The sequence below is a fragment of the Lichenostomus cassidix genome, chromosome 10, assembly GCF_008360975.1.
Source record: "Lichenostomus cassidix isolate B80296 chromosome 10, HeHo_3.0, whole genome shotgun sequence".
Lineage (NCBI taxonomy): Eukaryota > Metazoa > Chordata > Aves > Passeriformes > Meliphagidae > Lichenostomus > Lichenostomus cassidix.
The window spans coordinates 13,450,998-13,466,587 of NC_139491.1; the positions used below are offsets into that span (position 1 = coordinate 13,450,998).

A 15,590-nucleotide genomic window follows, 5' to 3' on the forward strand; every position below is an offset into this window, starting at 1 on the left:
TGTATTAGCCATGTTCTGAGGGTGTTAAGTGAGAGCAAACAGTTATATCAATAGGTCTGAGAAGTGATATGATGCTTGCAGCTAAACCAAACTGGACATTCAGGTAGCTGTATGTGTAATGTCAATTCAAAAGGGTAACAGTAGCTGCAAATGCTGCAAAGATGTATTTGCCAGTGAAAGGCAAAATACTGCTCGAGAGAACTGCACAATGTTATAGATTGGTTTGTATACTGCATATAAGAGCACCTATGGCAACTGACATTGGGGGCTCAGTTTCTGCTATATGTCAGGCTGGTTTATGACCATTAGCAGACTAAAATTTTCATATGAGCTAAAATTTTCAATTCCCAAAAAAGAGAGCCTGATAGGTACAAGGTTGCAGAGTTAAGTGTGTGTTTGTAGAATACAAGAGTGAGAGCTGGCAGAAAAAAGAAACAACTTTGAGGAAACATAGTTGATTCAAGCCTCCAGTTCTTACTGAGTCTGATTCTGAAATATTTTACATGCATCTGTCCATTTGATAGTCTCTGCTATAAATGGGTTTCATGCCTTAGGGAGGACGAAGGCAGAATAGATCTTAATCCCCCTGGAAAGTGAAGGCTATTAGAAGTTAATTATAACACCTCATTTTGTAGCAATACAAATGGGACTTTATAACCTTAATGACCACAGGTGTGAGTTCTTGTACAATTTGTAACTGCAATTATTCCCAAATCTCATAGGATGAATATTCCAGTTGATCATGTGTTACAGGAACTTTGATTTTTCCTCTGGACTGTGTCAGCAGTTAGCCTGAAGATGGACAGGAGATTTTGATTAAAAAAAAAATCAGCCTTTTACCATGCCCACATTTAGGCAATTTGTTCCAGTAAGACCAGGCTACCCACTCCTGCTGTTCTAGGAGGGTAGACCTTCTTCCAACTTCATGTGTTGCATGCTCTGTGTCCATCTTGTGATCAAGTGCTTTTCACAGAAAGGCCTATTGATTCTGTGACATCCCATTTCATTTTTCCCACAGCATAATGGTCTTTGGGCCTCCTGGGAAAAAGATATTCCAGTAATGCTGGTGATGGGAAACAAGGTAGTTACAAAAAAACTGAAGAAGGTGCCTACACTTTAAATTTCTTGCTGATCTATGTAATTATATTAGCTATTTCACAATAACTATTGCTTCAGATATTAATGTAATGTCATCTTCTAATTAACCTGCTGTGATTTTGGACCATTGTAGTCACAAAGTGCTGGCAAGTTTTGAACTGAAAGCTCAGCATCCTGGTCAGATTATGTTCTGCCACCATACTGTATGTTGTCTATGAGCTGTCTATATGATTATGTATACCTTTTGGGCAGTCTGTCCAGCTGTAAAAATCACTGGAATACTGTTATTTTAGTTAAACTGATTCCTAAGTAGTGATTTACTTTCTATTCCTGCATCTTTTTCAGTAAACTAATGCTATGTCCCAAGCATAGTACAAAATGCTCACAACAGTGTACAATGACTCTTGCAGGCAAAAAGAGCTGTGAAGTGTGGCAGATCTACTTCAGATCATCAGAACCAAAGAGGTAAGGTCATGGGGCCCGGAAAACAGGGACAAACTGAAACCAAGCAGACACTTCTCCCTGAGGTCTCAGGGAGCGAAAGAGGGAGACTGTGGAGAAAGAGGGAGTGACTGTGTTAAACCTCCACAGGGGGTGAGACAGAATGGCAAAGGTGAAATAATGAGCTGCAGCCATGAATACGTGCAGAGTGTGCCCAAGACAAGCAACGGCAGGGCATGGGAGTGTCTTTTCAGAGCAGAGGAGACCTGCTGCTTGCTAGAAGCTGTCACCTCTATTACTGTTGGTGGGGAGTCAGTCATGCCCAGGAGGACAAGAGAGTGGTCAGAGGTCCTTTGACTGGGGAGCTATGAAGAATGCAAACCCACACTTCAGGGACCTCCTGAGTCAGTAGTTGTAGACACATCTTCATGTTTCATAGCCCTGGTAGCTTGTCTTCCGTGAATTTACCCAGCTACTTTTGGGGAGCATTTATACTCTTCATGATCAGTGATTCTTCTGACATAATTTCACACAGAAATGTGGTGCCTGGTTTTCTTCAAATACACTGTTCTCAAGGGTAGGAAATAATGAAGAGCTATTCCCTGTTCACTTCTGTGCACCAGTCATGATCTTCTATGCCTCTGTTGCCTATTCCCTGCCACTTTGCCACTCCCTGTCTTTTGTCCAAGCTGAAGATCACAAATCTGTTAATCCTTTCTTAATCCAAAAATAATTCTATAATTTTGAGCTCTTTTCTCAGCTATGCTGTGTACATCTCTCATTGCTCCAACAGCTTCTCTTGAGCCTTCTTTTTGCTTCCTGGGGAGTACCAGGTATTCACTCCATACAAGTGGTTGGCTTCATAATCCCTGTACTGTAGCAGAGCTTTGAAATGAAGAAAAAGTGTTCCAAATGTTGCTTTCATGCAAAGAGGAGTCACACAGCCTATACAAGGGCTGAAGAAACTGCCAATGATTGCATGGTCAACTTGCAAGGCAGCAAAAAATTACACTTCTTACTACACTTGTGCATCTTGCTGACTGCAGGGAAGGGAAGGAGATTCAGAGACTATCCAGAAAAAGGAGACTACTAGCCGTGCATGTAGGTTATTCTTTCTTGGAGGATATTAATTTGAGGATTAAATAGAAGATGCTCCTTTTCAAACAAATATTGGTAAATGAGGTAAGTGGGTCCTGCTGCTAATTTCCAAGAAATGGAGAGAGCTGCTACTAAGATAGACATAGCTGAGAAAACCATATTTTTATTCTCTGTGTACTATCCACAGGCAAGTCTTTTCTTCATCCACACTTAAAAGATTTCCATCAAAATTATCAATATTCTTGAAGTTGATGCAGACCTTGCAAGTTTTCCCAGAGATCTGATTGTTGTGCCTTACTCTCTCATGCCAGTGGTCATTGTGCCATACTCTTATCATATAGGAAGGGAGGTCCTTTTCCATAGTGTAGTACAAGTTTAGTCTCTGTGCCTGTTCTTGGAAAAGCAGTTGTGTTTGTGCCTTGCAATGACTGGGCAGCCTCACATAAACACATTTTCCCAGAGGGAAATAAAGTCCAGAAGGCACAACTTATATCTGACCTGGGCAAACTCACAGATCTGTGAACTCCTTCTCAGCTGAAACCACAAAGGTCACCAGCTGTCTGCATACCAGAATTTAAACAGACATTTCTGCTCGCCAGAATGACCAGGAACAAGGGCTAAGGGACAACATACGTGTGAAGGAGCTTGTTCCTGTTGATGATGATACACCTATTATTCACCTGCAAACCCATAAAAGCAACATTACAACCACGACTTAAGACAGGGGGTGATTCATATGGAAATGCAATTGTTTGTAAGAACACGACACCTTGCCACAAAAAGAATCATGTAATATGCAGCCAATCTTGCCTTAAGAGAAATTCAAATAAAAGTGGATGTTCTAATTCATTTGCTGTGGGCTATATTATCTTCCCCGGGATGAAAACAGAATAGTACCCTGGAAAACAACAAAAAAATGCTGAATACTAAATGTAGACCCTTCATTCATCCTTCTGGGCCGGGCAGTGATTTTTTCCTCTCTTCCTCAGATCCTTGTCATGTTGATAGCTCAATATCCTGCCCAGGGAACGGAGAGCTGAGAGGCAGAAGTGATCAGAGGAATTGTAGACAGAGAGGGTAAGGCACCCATAGCTCAGTGTAGTTTCCATTTTTCCAGTGCAGATTTCCTCTCTTCAACACTCTGGTCGTTTAACATCTTAACGGCTAAGGACATTGCATAGCCATAACTCTGTTTTCTCGTGGTCTTAATTTAATTGCATGGAGGCAGGAGATAAATTATTTTAAAAATGCTGTTTAAGGTATTTGTTCTGCCATTACTTTCAAACAAAAGCATTTCCTTTGGTTATAACTCCCTTGATTAGTGAGGAATGTAGTGCTCATGACAGATGCCCAAGGCTGTCGATGAAGATGGTGTGTGCCTTAGGCCATGTAGGGTTATGGCGTTCCCTCAGTCCAGATCCGGAAGAGCTGAGCATCTGAAATGCTGAAGTCCACACCTGCCATCTGGCTCGGGGCCAGCCGGCTCGGGCAGACCACACTCACCTTGTTGGAACTTTGGCACTGAGACTGAGGCTGTCATTCATGCACTGAGCTGCACCGGCTTTGTGCCTGTCAAGCCCAGGCTGGCTGGGCTCTGGGTGTTTTCTGACGAGTCTGGTACCCGTTCCAGGAGCACGGATAACAATTGACAGACCCGGGTGGCTCACGCATTACCGCGGGAAGAAAGGAAGGACAGTGTCCAGCTTTCACGTAGCGCTCTCCGGTCACAGTGCTCAGAGGTGGGTGCCGGAGAAGGGGACTGAGTGGCTGCCAGTGGCCCCTGCGAGCCCTAACCCCCGTTTTACAGCGGCGGGAGGAGACAGTGTGTCAGATGGACCTGTGTGGGTCTCCCCTCTACCCCTCTCCCCGGGCTGCACTCCGACACCCAATTTTCCCGCGAGCAGCGGACACGGCACCCTGCACCGGCACCTCAGCGTCCCACGGCGACTTTGTGCAGTGGCACCCCACGCGAGGAAGTCGGGCACTTCGGTGGCCCGAGAGGCGCGGGGCCGCGCGTTGCGCGGGGCGGAGGGGGAAGCGGAGCCCCGCGCAGCCCCGGCCCGCCCCCGCCCGGCCCCTGCGGCCGCCCGCGGCCAAGTGCGCGGGGCGGAGCGGCGGCGCCGGCCCGAGGAGCCGCAGAGAGCGCCGGCCCGGCGGCCCGCGGGGATGCTGCGTTACAGCTCGGGGCTCACGGTTACCGCCACCACCCCCCGGAGGCCGCCCGGCGACGGCGGCCGCTCCCGGCGGAAGGTGCGCGGGGTAGCGCGGGGGGGCGGCGGGGAGGGCTCTCGGGCTGGGTCGCGGGGCCAAGTGGAGGTTTGACATTCGTTACCGGCGGAGCTGCTTTTTCTTTTTATTTCCCCCCCGTCTTTCCTTATTTTCGGTGGTTTTAGGTGAAGCTTGCGGTGTGCGAGAGCATCTTTTTGTGCGTTCCTTGTAGGTGTGGGGAAAGGAAGAGATTTTGGGGAGTCCCGTAGGGCTTTTGTAGTTCTAGACCCTGGCTGTTGTGTGAACCTGGGAGGAAGGTGTACTCGTGTTGGGGACTTCCGCGCATTTTTGAAATGTGCCTGGATATTTATAATTTAGAACTCGCCTATCCTATAGAACTTGCTATCACGAGAAAGCTCACTGTAATGATTTAGGTGGCAATAGTATTTTAATTGTATAATCAGTTCCTCAAATGCGAAAAATAATTTGCTTATTTAAAAAATTTTCATAAATGCGATAAATGATAACCATGTATTAATCTGTTGGGCAGTGCTCCTAAAAAGTTGTTTAAACTCAGGCAGATATGACAGGAATGTCACTACAGCCACGCAGCTTTATATAGCCCTTTTATTGCTGCTGTAACTGCACTGCTATCATTGCGAATGCTGATTCCACATGTGAAGAAAGAATCAAAATAAGTGATAATCTTATCCTTAGCAAAAATACATCCATGTCATCATGATGTTTCTTGAATTATGCAGTTACTGTTTTGATGCTTCAAAAATATGAGTTCATAATTGAAAAAATGAAGTATGTGCTGTTGCTCTGTTTTACATGATAACAAGAAGGTCAGAATGGTCTTCCTGAGAAAAAGATCCCAGGTCTTCATAAAAATGAAATTGCTCATGTATGTGGAAAAACTAAGGTGACTTGAAAATCATAGTTATGTTCCCTGTGTGTCTTCCATGTTCCCATTGAGTTTCCCTGTTTGAGTATTTCTTCAAGAAGTTACAGTAAGGGAACTTCTGTGTAGGTGACAAGCTTGCTATTTTCATCCCCTTGATAGATTTCCTGGGAATGATGAACTGTATTTGATACATTCTTTTAAGGAAACTGGTAAAAATTTAATTTGCAACTACAACCCACTGGGAAGCTGTTGTCTGTTTTTTTAGTGAAATGTGACTCCCTTATCATGAGTTGTCAGAAGAGGGGAGAAAGACAGTTAGAATAACTGCTGAATAAATGAAAGATGTGTGTCACATTCCTTTGTGCCTGTGGTCACAGGAAGAGTGCCCTTTAATTGTATGTGAGATCTCATAGTAGAGATTTCATAAATGGAGCAGGATAATCAACACATAAATTACCAAAGAAAGTATTTTCTTCTTTGCTTTTTAGGACTGAAATTAAACATGCACTGTTTTTCTGCTTTCACCTCTAAAAGTCAAAAGTTAACATTGGACCCTTAAGTAAACGGAGTGATTTTTGGCCATTGAGCTGGTAGGTTAGTAATAGGTACTCAATGAATGTGTTGTCCCCATGTCTTTTATCAGACAATATGAACAATATTAAGTTTGGGTGATGTTAAACTCCAGAGTTGGTTTGAAGCTAGATCGATATTGAACTACATCTTTTTCCTGTGGGGCTCCTGTAAAAATCTTAGAGACGGTTTGCTAGTAGAACAGCCTGTATTTTTCTGTTGCTGTACTAATAACTTTGGTTATTCAATAACAGCATTGCTCATTAATTTAACAATTAATTCTAATGCAATAATCTGTAATTATTTCAGCCCATAGTTAACTATGATTAAGGCCTTTCTGGGTGCTTTGTTTTTTAGAAAGGGGGAAGAAGAGGCTAAAAAATATTACTCAAACTGAATCTGTCATCTGTATTTATTTTAAGTTGCACCCTGGCGATTTGAGTAGGATGGTAAACATGAATGTGGATTGTGGATCTGGGCCATGAATTCTGAATATTTTAAATTAAACTGGATTGGTGGTTTTTTTCTTTTCCTCAACTGCCATATTGCAGTAGCTCCCCTCTATACTGTCCCACTAGCCTCTTAGATATTTGGTAAAAAAGCATGTTTTCACCTGATTCATTGCACTCAGGAAACTTCTGCTGTCTGGTGTTGTGCTGGGGTGAACCTGTCAGTGTTGGTTTTCCTGTCTGTGTCTTTGTTTCACAAATGATGTCAGATGAGCTTTGGAAATGCCACTCATGGGTTGTTGGTGTCAAAAAGGGGCGAACATAAAATGTTGGCACAATTAAGATTATTTATTTTGTTGACTTGCCAAAGTTACAGATGCTGCAAATCAAACAAAAATCCAAAGGTCTTGTAGGACTGTTAGAAAGATACCTGGCTCTTCTTCTACCCAGTATTTCTTTTTAAACATTATGCTCGCAAAGTTACAATGACAATGACATAAAGGTAAGGTGGAAGTCATGTCTGTCCCTGTTTTTTCTCACTTGTTCTTACTGTCAGTAAGCAGATGAAGGAAATTGAATTGCAGCTCTTTCCCTGTTAGAGTAGTTCTCATTCTCCTCCCCATTTTCTCCCTGCATTACCCAGTTTGTTTCTGGAAATTACTTTTCATCCTCAGTTGCATGTTATCCTGCCACTGTTTGGCACTGAGTTGAGGCTCTTCCTGTTAGGATTTCATTTCCATTTTAAGGCATCACTACAGCAGGGTTTGCTGTGGGAGGAGGGCTTGCTGTGATTTCCATGTGAGCCTGCTCATTGATTTGGTCAAGGAAATGTGCTGACAAATGGCACAGTGTGTCGTTCCTTTCAGGAAGCACTGCAGAGCAAGAACAGTGTATGCACAGAGTTCAGAACTGCTTCTGGGGGCTAGAGGAAAAAGCAGTGCCTGTTGTTCTTCCTTTCCAATCTCTGTAGTATTTCTGAATTTCAGCAGGTGGGTGTGTATTTCTGTCCTTGGGCAGAATGCATCATCTGGGGCCTATGAGGAGCAGGACTGCCTGGCTACTTTACACATTTGTTGCTGTTTCCCCAGGGATGCTGAGGAAGCCCCATTGTTGTAAACAATAGCAGAGTTCAGCCTGTGTAAGTTTGTTCTAGCAAGAAACTGGGTGGAACTTTGCCACTGCTGTACAAGCCTTGCTGGGTGCAGCTTCGAGGCTAGATCCTTTTGGTTGCCAGTTGGGGTGGGGTGGGGTAAGTGATTTGGGGGTAATAGATAAGGCAAGGTGAAAAGGGCAAGAAAAAGCAGTTTAAATGGTAACAACCTTTTGATTGTACAGTGGTTTTGGTCTCAACAAATTACTGTTGTCAATTTATATTTCCAGCCCAGTTGTTGTCACTTGACTGCCATGGGTACTGGACTTCTGTGATTTCCTTCACAGCAGCCCCATAACACCTGTGATGTGAAGGGCAGTCGTGGTTCACTCACTGATGTACAGCTACAGGGATAATTAGTTATTTACAATCACTGCACTGTGAATCTGTGTTGGCTATAATTAGCCTCGTACTGATTAATAGGCAAGTTACTTCCTTCAGAGAATCATACACAACTGCATTTCTCCTAACTCTGGGTTGCCAGTCATTATCTATTTCTAGTTATTTCAGGCATTTTTAATGTTTTATCCTAGCAATACATTCATTCCTTTTTGTCCAGTGTTCCTTTGTTCCAAATCACTGTAAGAAAAAGTTGGCCTCATCTATCACTTCCTGCACAGCACAAATTCACTTCTATTTCCTATTTATGGCTCTGGTCTTTGTTTGCCTACATGGAGGAATGCCAGTCTCTGTTTCCCTTCTTGTTGAAAACAGGCATGTTTTAAGAGCAAAGAGCCTTACTAAGCTAATGGGAGGAAAGGGCAGGGGGAAATAGGTGAGAAAAGGTGACGTTAATTACCTTATGAATCAATGAGTTCCAAAGATGAGGAGTTTATTATTAATATATCTGGATAACTAATCTGTAAGTGGGAAGTAACACCAGCTTCTGTAGTATTTGAAGAGAGTCTCATGTTCTTAGAACAAACATTGCCAAGCAGTATCAAAAGCCAATGTACCAAGTTTCCTAATTTTTAAATGCATTTCATTGTTTCAGTATTCTTTGGAAAATATGAAAACATAAACTGCTTTTATACTAAGTTTTGGGGGCTTTATGTCACTTTGTAGCTTCTACTTCTAGATTTGCTAGCATATGGATGAATGATAAATTAACAGTGAGGAGGCCACTGCACAAAACATTGCTTTCACAGATAGGTCTAAAGAGTAGGTTGTATTTCACCTTGATCTTCTTATAGACTTTCCCCCTTCTTTATAGGACAGAGCATATCACATTTTGTGGGAACTTTATTTGTCTCCAGACTCTTACTGGCCTTGCAGACCTGAAAGATCAAACAGAGGAAGATGGAAGGCAGTACATAACATTTTAAAAATACAGTTGACAACATACCAGTAGTCTAAATGCTATTGATTTGTCCTCTCAATGGATTTAAAGAAATGCCAGAAGGAAAACAGTGAAGTTGCAGATAGTTCTTGCAATTGGTTTTACTTGGGAAGAAGAAAAAATTAAAGCTAGTTTGAAAAGTTGTAAAAGGTCTTTTGTCTGGAAATGGAAAATAAGGATCCTTGTTGTGACACTGAATAGTGATCTCTGAGGAAGTTGTATTGTAAAGAGGCTTGAAAATGCAGTCAAGGCAGCTTGAATAATATGAAAGAGTTGGAAGAAATGAACTGTAAAATGGTAACATTTCAGGTGTATGGGAAGGGCTTTGCTGCAGTGCTCTGAAAGCAGTGAGCAGAACATTATTGTCATTTTCAAGGCAAAAGAAGATGCTGTAATGACCAAGACATGAACTGTGAACTGGGACAAGGGCAATGGGAAGGTGGGTGTGAGAGAGAGACACACATTCAGCATGACTCCAGCAGAAACTAGAGAAATCTGCATCAGATGAGATGCTGGGCTGTAGAAGAATAGTGATGATGCCCCACAGTAATCATGAAAGAGATACTTCAGAGGTTTTGAGGAAGAGCTTTAAGAGCTCTCTTTGTTACCAACAGACAGCTGGGATTTCACAGGATGGGATTGTGCAGCTTTGAATTTGAACAGCCAAATTTCTCATTTCATCATTTGCTATGCTCTGCTTAGGACTTAGAGTTGTTTTCCACAAAAATGTCTCATGAATAGGACTAAGACTGAAAGTTTTAACCAAGTTTCTTGTATGAAATGCATTGCTTTGAAAACACCATTAAACCAAAGATGTCTCAGCCCAAAGGATGGCAAACTACAGCTGGGGAGAGAAAGGTATTTTGCCTGTTGGCAAGAGAATGGCTGTTCTAAAATCAGTGAGGAAACAACACATCTTAGATTTTTTATGAAGTGTTTTGAATCTTAGTATTTACAAACCATTTTTGTATGTATCAGATTTCAATAATATTCCTAGTCCACATTCAGTGGAGTTGCAGTACTGGGGTATCCTTGGGTCAAATACTTGGCTATATGCTGAGAAGAAAAGAAGCATTTACTCCAAAATACACTCTGTGTTTCTAAAAAATACCTTCTGAAGAATAGAAGTATGCCAAATCAGCAAACAAAACTCAGAAGTAGAAAATTATGTTTATTGTTCTGTTATCTCAGCTCTCAATGTCATTTATGAGTACATAAGAACAAGTTGTTGATTGAAATGGATTTTTGCTATTTCAGGTATGTAATTATGGGGATGCCCTTGAATTATTTTTTGCCAGCTAAAAGCCCCTCTAACCTTTAAGTAATATTTTATCAGCTGTGTGGTAGAAAATGGAAAATAGTAAGTTCAAATTTGAATCTCAGTACATTTCATTCTGTAAAGCAAATTATTAAAATAATTTTTGTAACACCTAAATTTTGTTCTTCTTTCAGATGAATGTGTGTAGGTTACGCTTAACAGTACCACCTGATGAAGTGTCACAGCCTGAACAGGGACCAAAGGAAACTGAGAGAAAGAAAAGTGTAAGTTTCAAGAATCAAAGTTAAATTCTCCATAAATAAGAAGTAAATATTGCCCTCCACAGATGCTGATATTTGTGATTTTGGCAGCCTGAAGCCCAATCATTTTTGAAGATTTAAGAACACATGGAAAGTCATCAAGTTGGGTGTGAGCTTTGAGCCTGAGCCTTAGAGTTAGGGATGACAAAACTGCATGGAAAATAGGACAGTGGTAGAGGAGCAACAGAGATTGTGGGTGATTTGTGATCGAGGTACCTTTAAAACTTGATTATTTTGTATTTATATGTCAAAGAGCAGGAAACTGTTATCAGGAACAGGGTCTTGTGTTAGGATTTTGATCTTTTAGGATCCTCTTGATCCTGAAAGAGGGTTTTATATTTCATGTAGGCATAACAGTGTGCAGGATTTGATCATTAATGTACAGGGGAGTTGGTGTGCTGGGCACATTGATGTTTTGTGTGTGTCAGCTAATTTTGGTAAAGAGTGATGTGCGAATAAGAAATATAAAGGATTCAAGATTGTTTTGAAGTGAAAGTGATTTGAAGGTCGTGCTTAGGAGGGTTCAGAAGGGCATTTTTTTTGCAACAGTGAGTAGTCTGCACAGAAAAAAATTTACAATCTGCTTTGGTGCAGAACTTCTTTAAGAGCTGTTTCACAGTAAGAGATGATGTTTAATTAGTCTTAAGGATGAAGACTAAAAAGGGAAGCTGGACAGGCTCCACACTTCACCACATTTATACTTTGATAAACCAAAATCAAACAAGAAGTTGGTGAAGTTTGCCAGACTCAATGTCTGAGTGTTAGTGTGACAATAGAAAGCAAAACAACAATAGGATTTACTAGAAATAATTTCTTAGTTATACTTAAAGGCAGAAATAACTGTAAAATTACTGAGAAAAACATTCTAAGCAATAAAAATAAATGTAAAGTTAAATGCTCAAGATAAAGATTATTTATCAGTTATTTCTTGTGCTGAAATCTTGTATACACTCAGGTTTTCCCACACTGCTCTGGCAGAGTAATTGGTTCTTCAGGATCTAGAAATGTGACTGACAGAATAGATTAAATAGGTCTTAATGCAAACAAAATCTGGACCACCATTAAATAGTAATAATTCATTTTGTACAGAGGTGTTTAGCTGTAGCGTGTAGAGTAGCTTCTCTGTCAGTCTCTTGCCAGCTTGTATGTGATTGCAGCAACCCTCACACTGGCCTAGGCCTATGGGCCCATTGCCCTACGAGGAACCTAAGTTTGCTTTTGAGGAGGATAGATATTTACTCATAACTTACTCACTTTATGGTGCTGAGTGATGTGATAATAAGAAAGAAATGTGAATGATTAGGGTTGGACAATTCGTAGTGACTTTCTTACGTGACCATTTTTTTTCTCTGTGGGATCTTGTATTTAATGAGAGCTGTTACTTCCCCCATAATACAAGTAAAGGCAAGTGGGCTTTATATCAGAGAATGTTAAGGAGAGGATATGAAGATAATAAATACATATAATGGCTCAATGTGCAGAACAGTGATGTTTAAGAGATGGGTCCTTATTAGCTGAGACCAGAAAAAGCCATATGCAATTTAAATATTGTATGTTCTGTGTAGTTTTCTAAAGTTCAGTACTTTTAGACAATTTAAAGGCTTATAATGTCAGACTTCAGAGCTAGATGGGATCTACTCAGTCAATTTCATAGCAATTAAAAACACAGAGGAATTGTGCCAACTACTTGTGTTTTATAATTTCTGTGTAATTAAAAAAAAATACCCCACAGATTGTATAGCCATAGTATATGGAAGCAGCTACAAAAAAAATCACTGCTCATGCACTGGTTTTTCCTCATGTCTCTAAAGCCAGACAGCAATGTATTACCTGTAGATTTTTATTCTCTATGCAATTGATTGCCTTATGTATTCAAATGAGTTATACAGTAACTTACAGTACACACATGCCTCCTGACTAGTCTTGCTGTTATGCTTTCACTGCACAGTTTAATTTAAGAAAATCTCCTAAAAGCAGTGATCAGGTATCTCTGCTGATCACCCATGTTCAGCTGACTTCATGGTAATGAAATCGCTTAAAGCACTTTGAGAACAAGTTTTACACATGTTAGATAATCCTCACACAGTCCTATGAGAACTGTGCCCCTTTTTGGAAATAGGGGTAATAGAAATTAGGGAATTGCTCTGTTTTCTACTTTGCATTTTAAAATTTGAGGTCAAAAAATCCAGCTTCAGCAAGAATCAAATTTAATATCAGATCCCTTGTTGGAATCCAGAGTTCTGTGCTGACTTTAATTGCTGACTGCAAGAAAATGGGAACATGGAAAATGCTTTTGGTATATAAAGTATATTAGTGTAGTTTACATAAGGGAGCTGCAGGGGTAATCTGTGAGATTGTACAGCTTTTGTTGGAGTGCTCAAGCAAGTCAAGCAGTCAGAGCCTGGCTGCAGGTGCTCTCCTGCTTGGGCAGGACAAGTCTCTGCCTCTGCTGCTGAGGGAGGAGAGCAAGGACTGTGCAGTGTTGGAGGGGATGCTGGGGAACTATAAATACACCATGGCGTGACATTTGGTTGTAATCTCCTCTTTCAAATCTTTCATTAGAAGGAGGTGATTTTGAGCTGCCCTAATGTGACATGGTGATGGCTCACTGTATTGTTACTTTTCTGCATCTCTCCGGCTCAGTACCATTAAGAGGTGCTTCAGTTGCAGAATCAGCTAAGGAACTGCACAGCAGCTCTTGCTAGTGCTGATCCTCCCAATAACTTGTTTTGCTGTGTGATGTCAGACCAGAAGAGATTCTTTATCAGTTATGTTGGTAGCTCTTGGTTTAGCCCTTTTCATCATAGTCCAAACTTCACAGGAATTTGTGCTGTATTTCATTCAATCTGTATCAGTGCAGTAAGTTTCTAGATCAACTTTTGTATTGCTATCCATCCATGTAATAAAAATGAACCAGTGTAAGAGATTAAAATGAAGTGATGGATCTGGGTGGTTTTGTTGCAACAAAATTGCTGCAGGCAATACTGTACTAGGGTGGCCTCTCCCTGCCTTTTGTGAAAGGCTGGCAGATGGTACAGTTACAGACTGATCTCAAAAACTGAGGGGGGAGTGAGCTTGTGTCAGGTTGGATTTTTATACTCATATTTAGGATATGATGCCCTCAAAGAAGCAAATGAGAACTTAACTCTTGGGTAGAGGCTGATTGGTCGGGTTGTTTGAATTTTAGCACTTTAGGTAGAGAGAATAACAAACTATTCCAATGTTGTTCCATTATTTCTGTAAATGATAGACAATGGGTGACAATAGTGTGAGGCTGTTTACTTCACCCTGAAGAACAAAGGAATATTGTGCTTGGCAGATTGTATGCAAAATCTGCATGTCCTGAAGCCTGTCTTGTCTTGCATAATAAAGGGCTACCAGACAAATGTATTGTCCCTGTTTGGGATTGGGCTTATTTTTATCCATCAGTCTCTTTCTTCACTGTCATGGCTAAATTTGGAAGTGTCATTAGAAGCTGCAGCTAAGCTTTTGAGGGCAGAATATAGAGATATGTATAGACAGACATTTCATTTTCATTTGGATATGTGGACAAGAAAATGAAAATGAGATAACACTCCAGAAATTTGTGTCACTTTACTGTCTTTTTGGCTTTCAGCTGAGTTTGAGCAGTGTTTAGTCTTAAACTCAGCTGGGTACTTTGGCTGTATGTATCCTCAAACACTTCAATTTTCTTATTTTTTTTAAAGCATCACAACTAAGAAGTGAAATCTTTTTATTTCCTGAGCAAGAATACAGAAGCAGAGCGAACTTTTTTTTCTCCAGCAAAAAAACTAGGCTGTAAAGAAGCCAGAAGGGGAATTCGCTTCTGTACGTCATGGTGAGAATCAAGCAGGAACTTGTGTGTCAGGGCTGGTTCAAGAATATGAGTACAGTGAACATGGGGCTGTGGTGCACATGGAATCTAGGCCAGTGCCTATTTTCTCTGCTGCTGCCAGCCCACTCCTGTCAGGAGAGCAGAGCTTGTGCCTGAACAAATGTGGTTCATCTGCTACAGGTGGCTGATGTTACTATTTCCCAGCTTCTCCAGCACTGATTGCTTGATTTTTGATGTGTGCTAATTAAGCAGCACCTTAGTTAAAACCAGCACTACATGAAATACAGAAAGAATTCTTTTGACCTCTGAGGTTACTGTAGTAGTTGTTGTATCTTAGTTTCCTAGTGTGTAAACATTGGCATTCTGTGTACAGATGTCATGGGTTAGATAGGACTTTGTATAATGTCTGGCACTTCACTTTTTTGAGATGGATACCTAAATTCTACACCCGAGGAGCTTGTAAGTTGGAATACGTTCAGTGATCCTTCTTGCATTCTCATGAATAGGCATATTTTCCTTACTGTAATACTGTTTTTATATAAAACACTCTGGAATGTAACGTTTTTTTTATGGGGTGCAGAGGAATATGAAAAGACATAAAACCAGAGCTACCTTTTGTCAGAGCACAGTAACTTTTCTTGGTGAGCTCAATGTTATAAATGTGTCATTTTACTGAACAGAAAATATGTAACCTAAGTAACAGTGTGAACATTCTTGTCCCTTGTATAACTAGTGAATAGGTGAAAGATAACTGGGTATTTTAGAACCATCTGGAATGTGTCTGTTCAGGAAAAGATAAAGCCTTGCTTAGCTGATGCAATTCTTGTTAGAAGTTTTTTGATGGTGTAGGTAAACAGAAGATCATGAGTCAGGAAAATTTTAAGGCCACAGGAATACTAAACACAGAATTGTGTTAA

The 15,590-nt window shown here is 40.9% G+C and overlaps 1 protein-coding gene across 7 annotated transcripts in view; it reads left to right on the top strand.

Annotated features, from left to right (window-relative positions):
• Nucleotides 1-4,249: 4,249 nt before the first annotated feature.
• MYZAP (myocardial zonula adherens protein) overlaps nucleotides 4,250-15,590 on the top strand; it is a 44,178-nt gene continuing 32,837 nt past the window's right edge. The window contains exons 1-2 of one of the 7 annotated variants that reach the window (XM_085070735.1): nucleotides 4,250-4,376; nucleotides 10,713-10,802. In XM_085070735.1, coding sequence (XP_084926861.1) covers nucleotides 10,713-10,802 — 90 coding nt within the window. In that variant the 5' untranslated portion in view covers nucleotides 4,250-4,376. Of the gene's footprint in view, nucleotides 4,377-4,716; nucleotides 4,888-4,938; nucleotides 5,074-10,712; nucleotides 10,803-15,590 lie in introns of those variants that run through there. The other 6 variants (XM_085070737.1, XM_085070738.1, XM_085070732.1 and 3 more) reach the window with 6 other exon arrangements.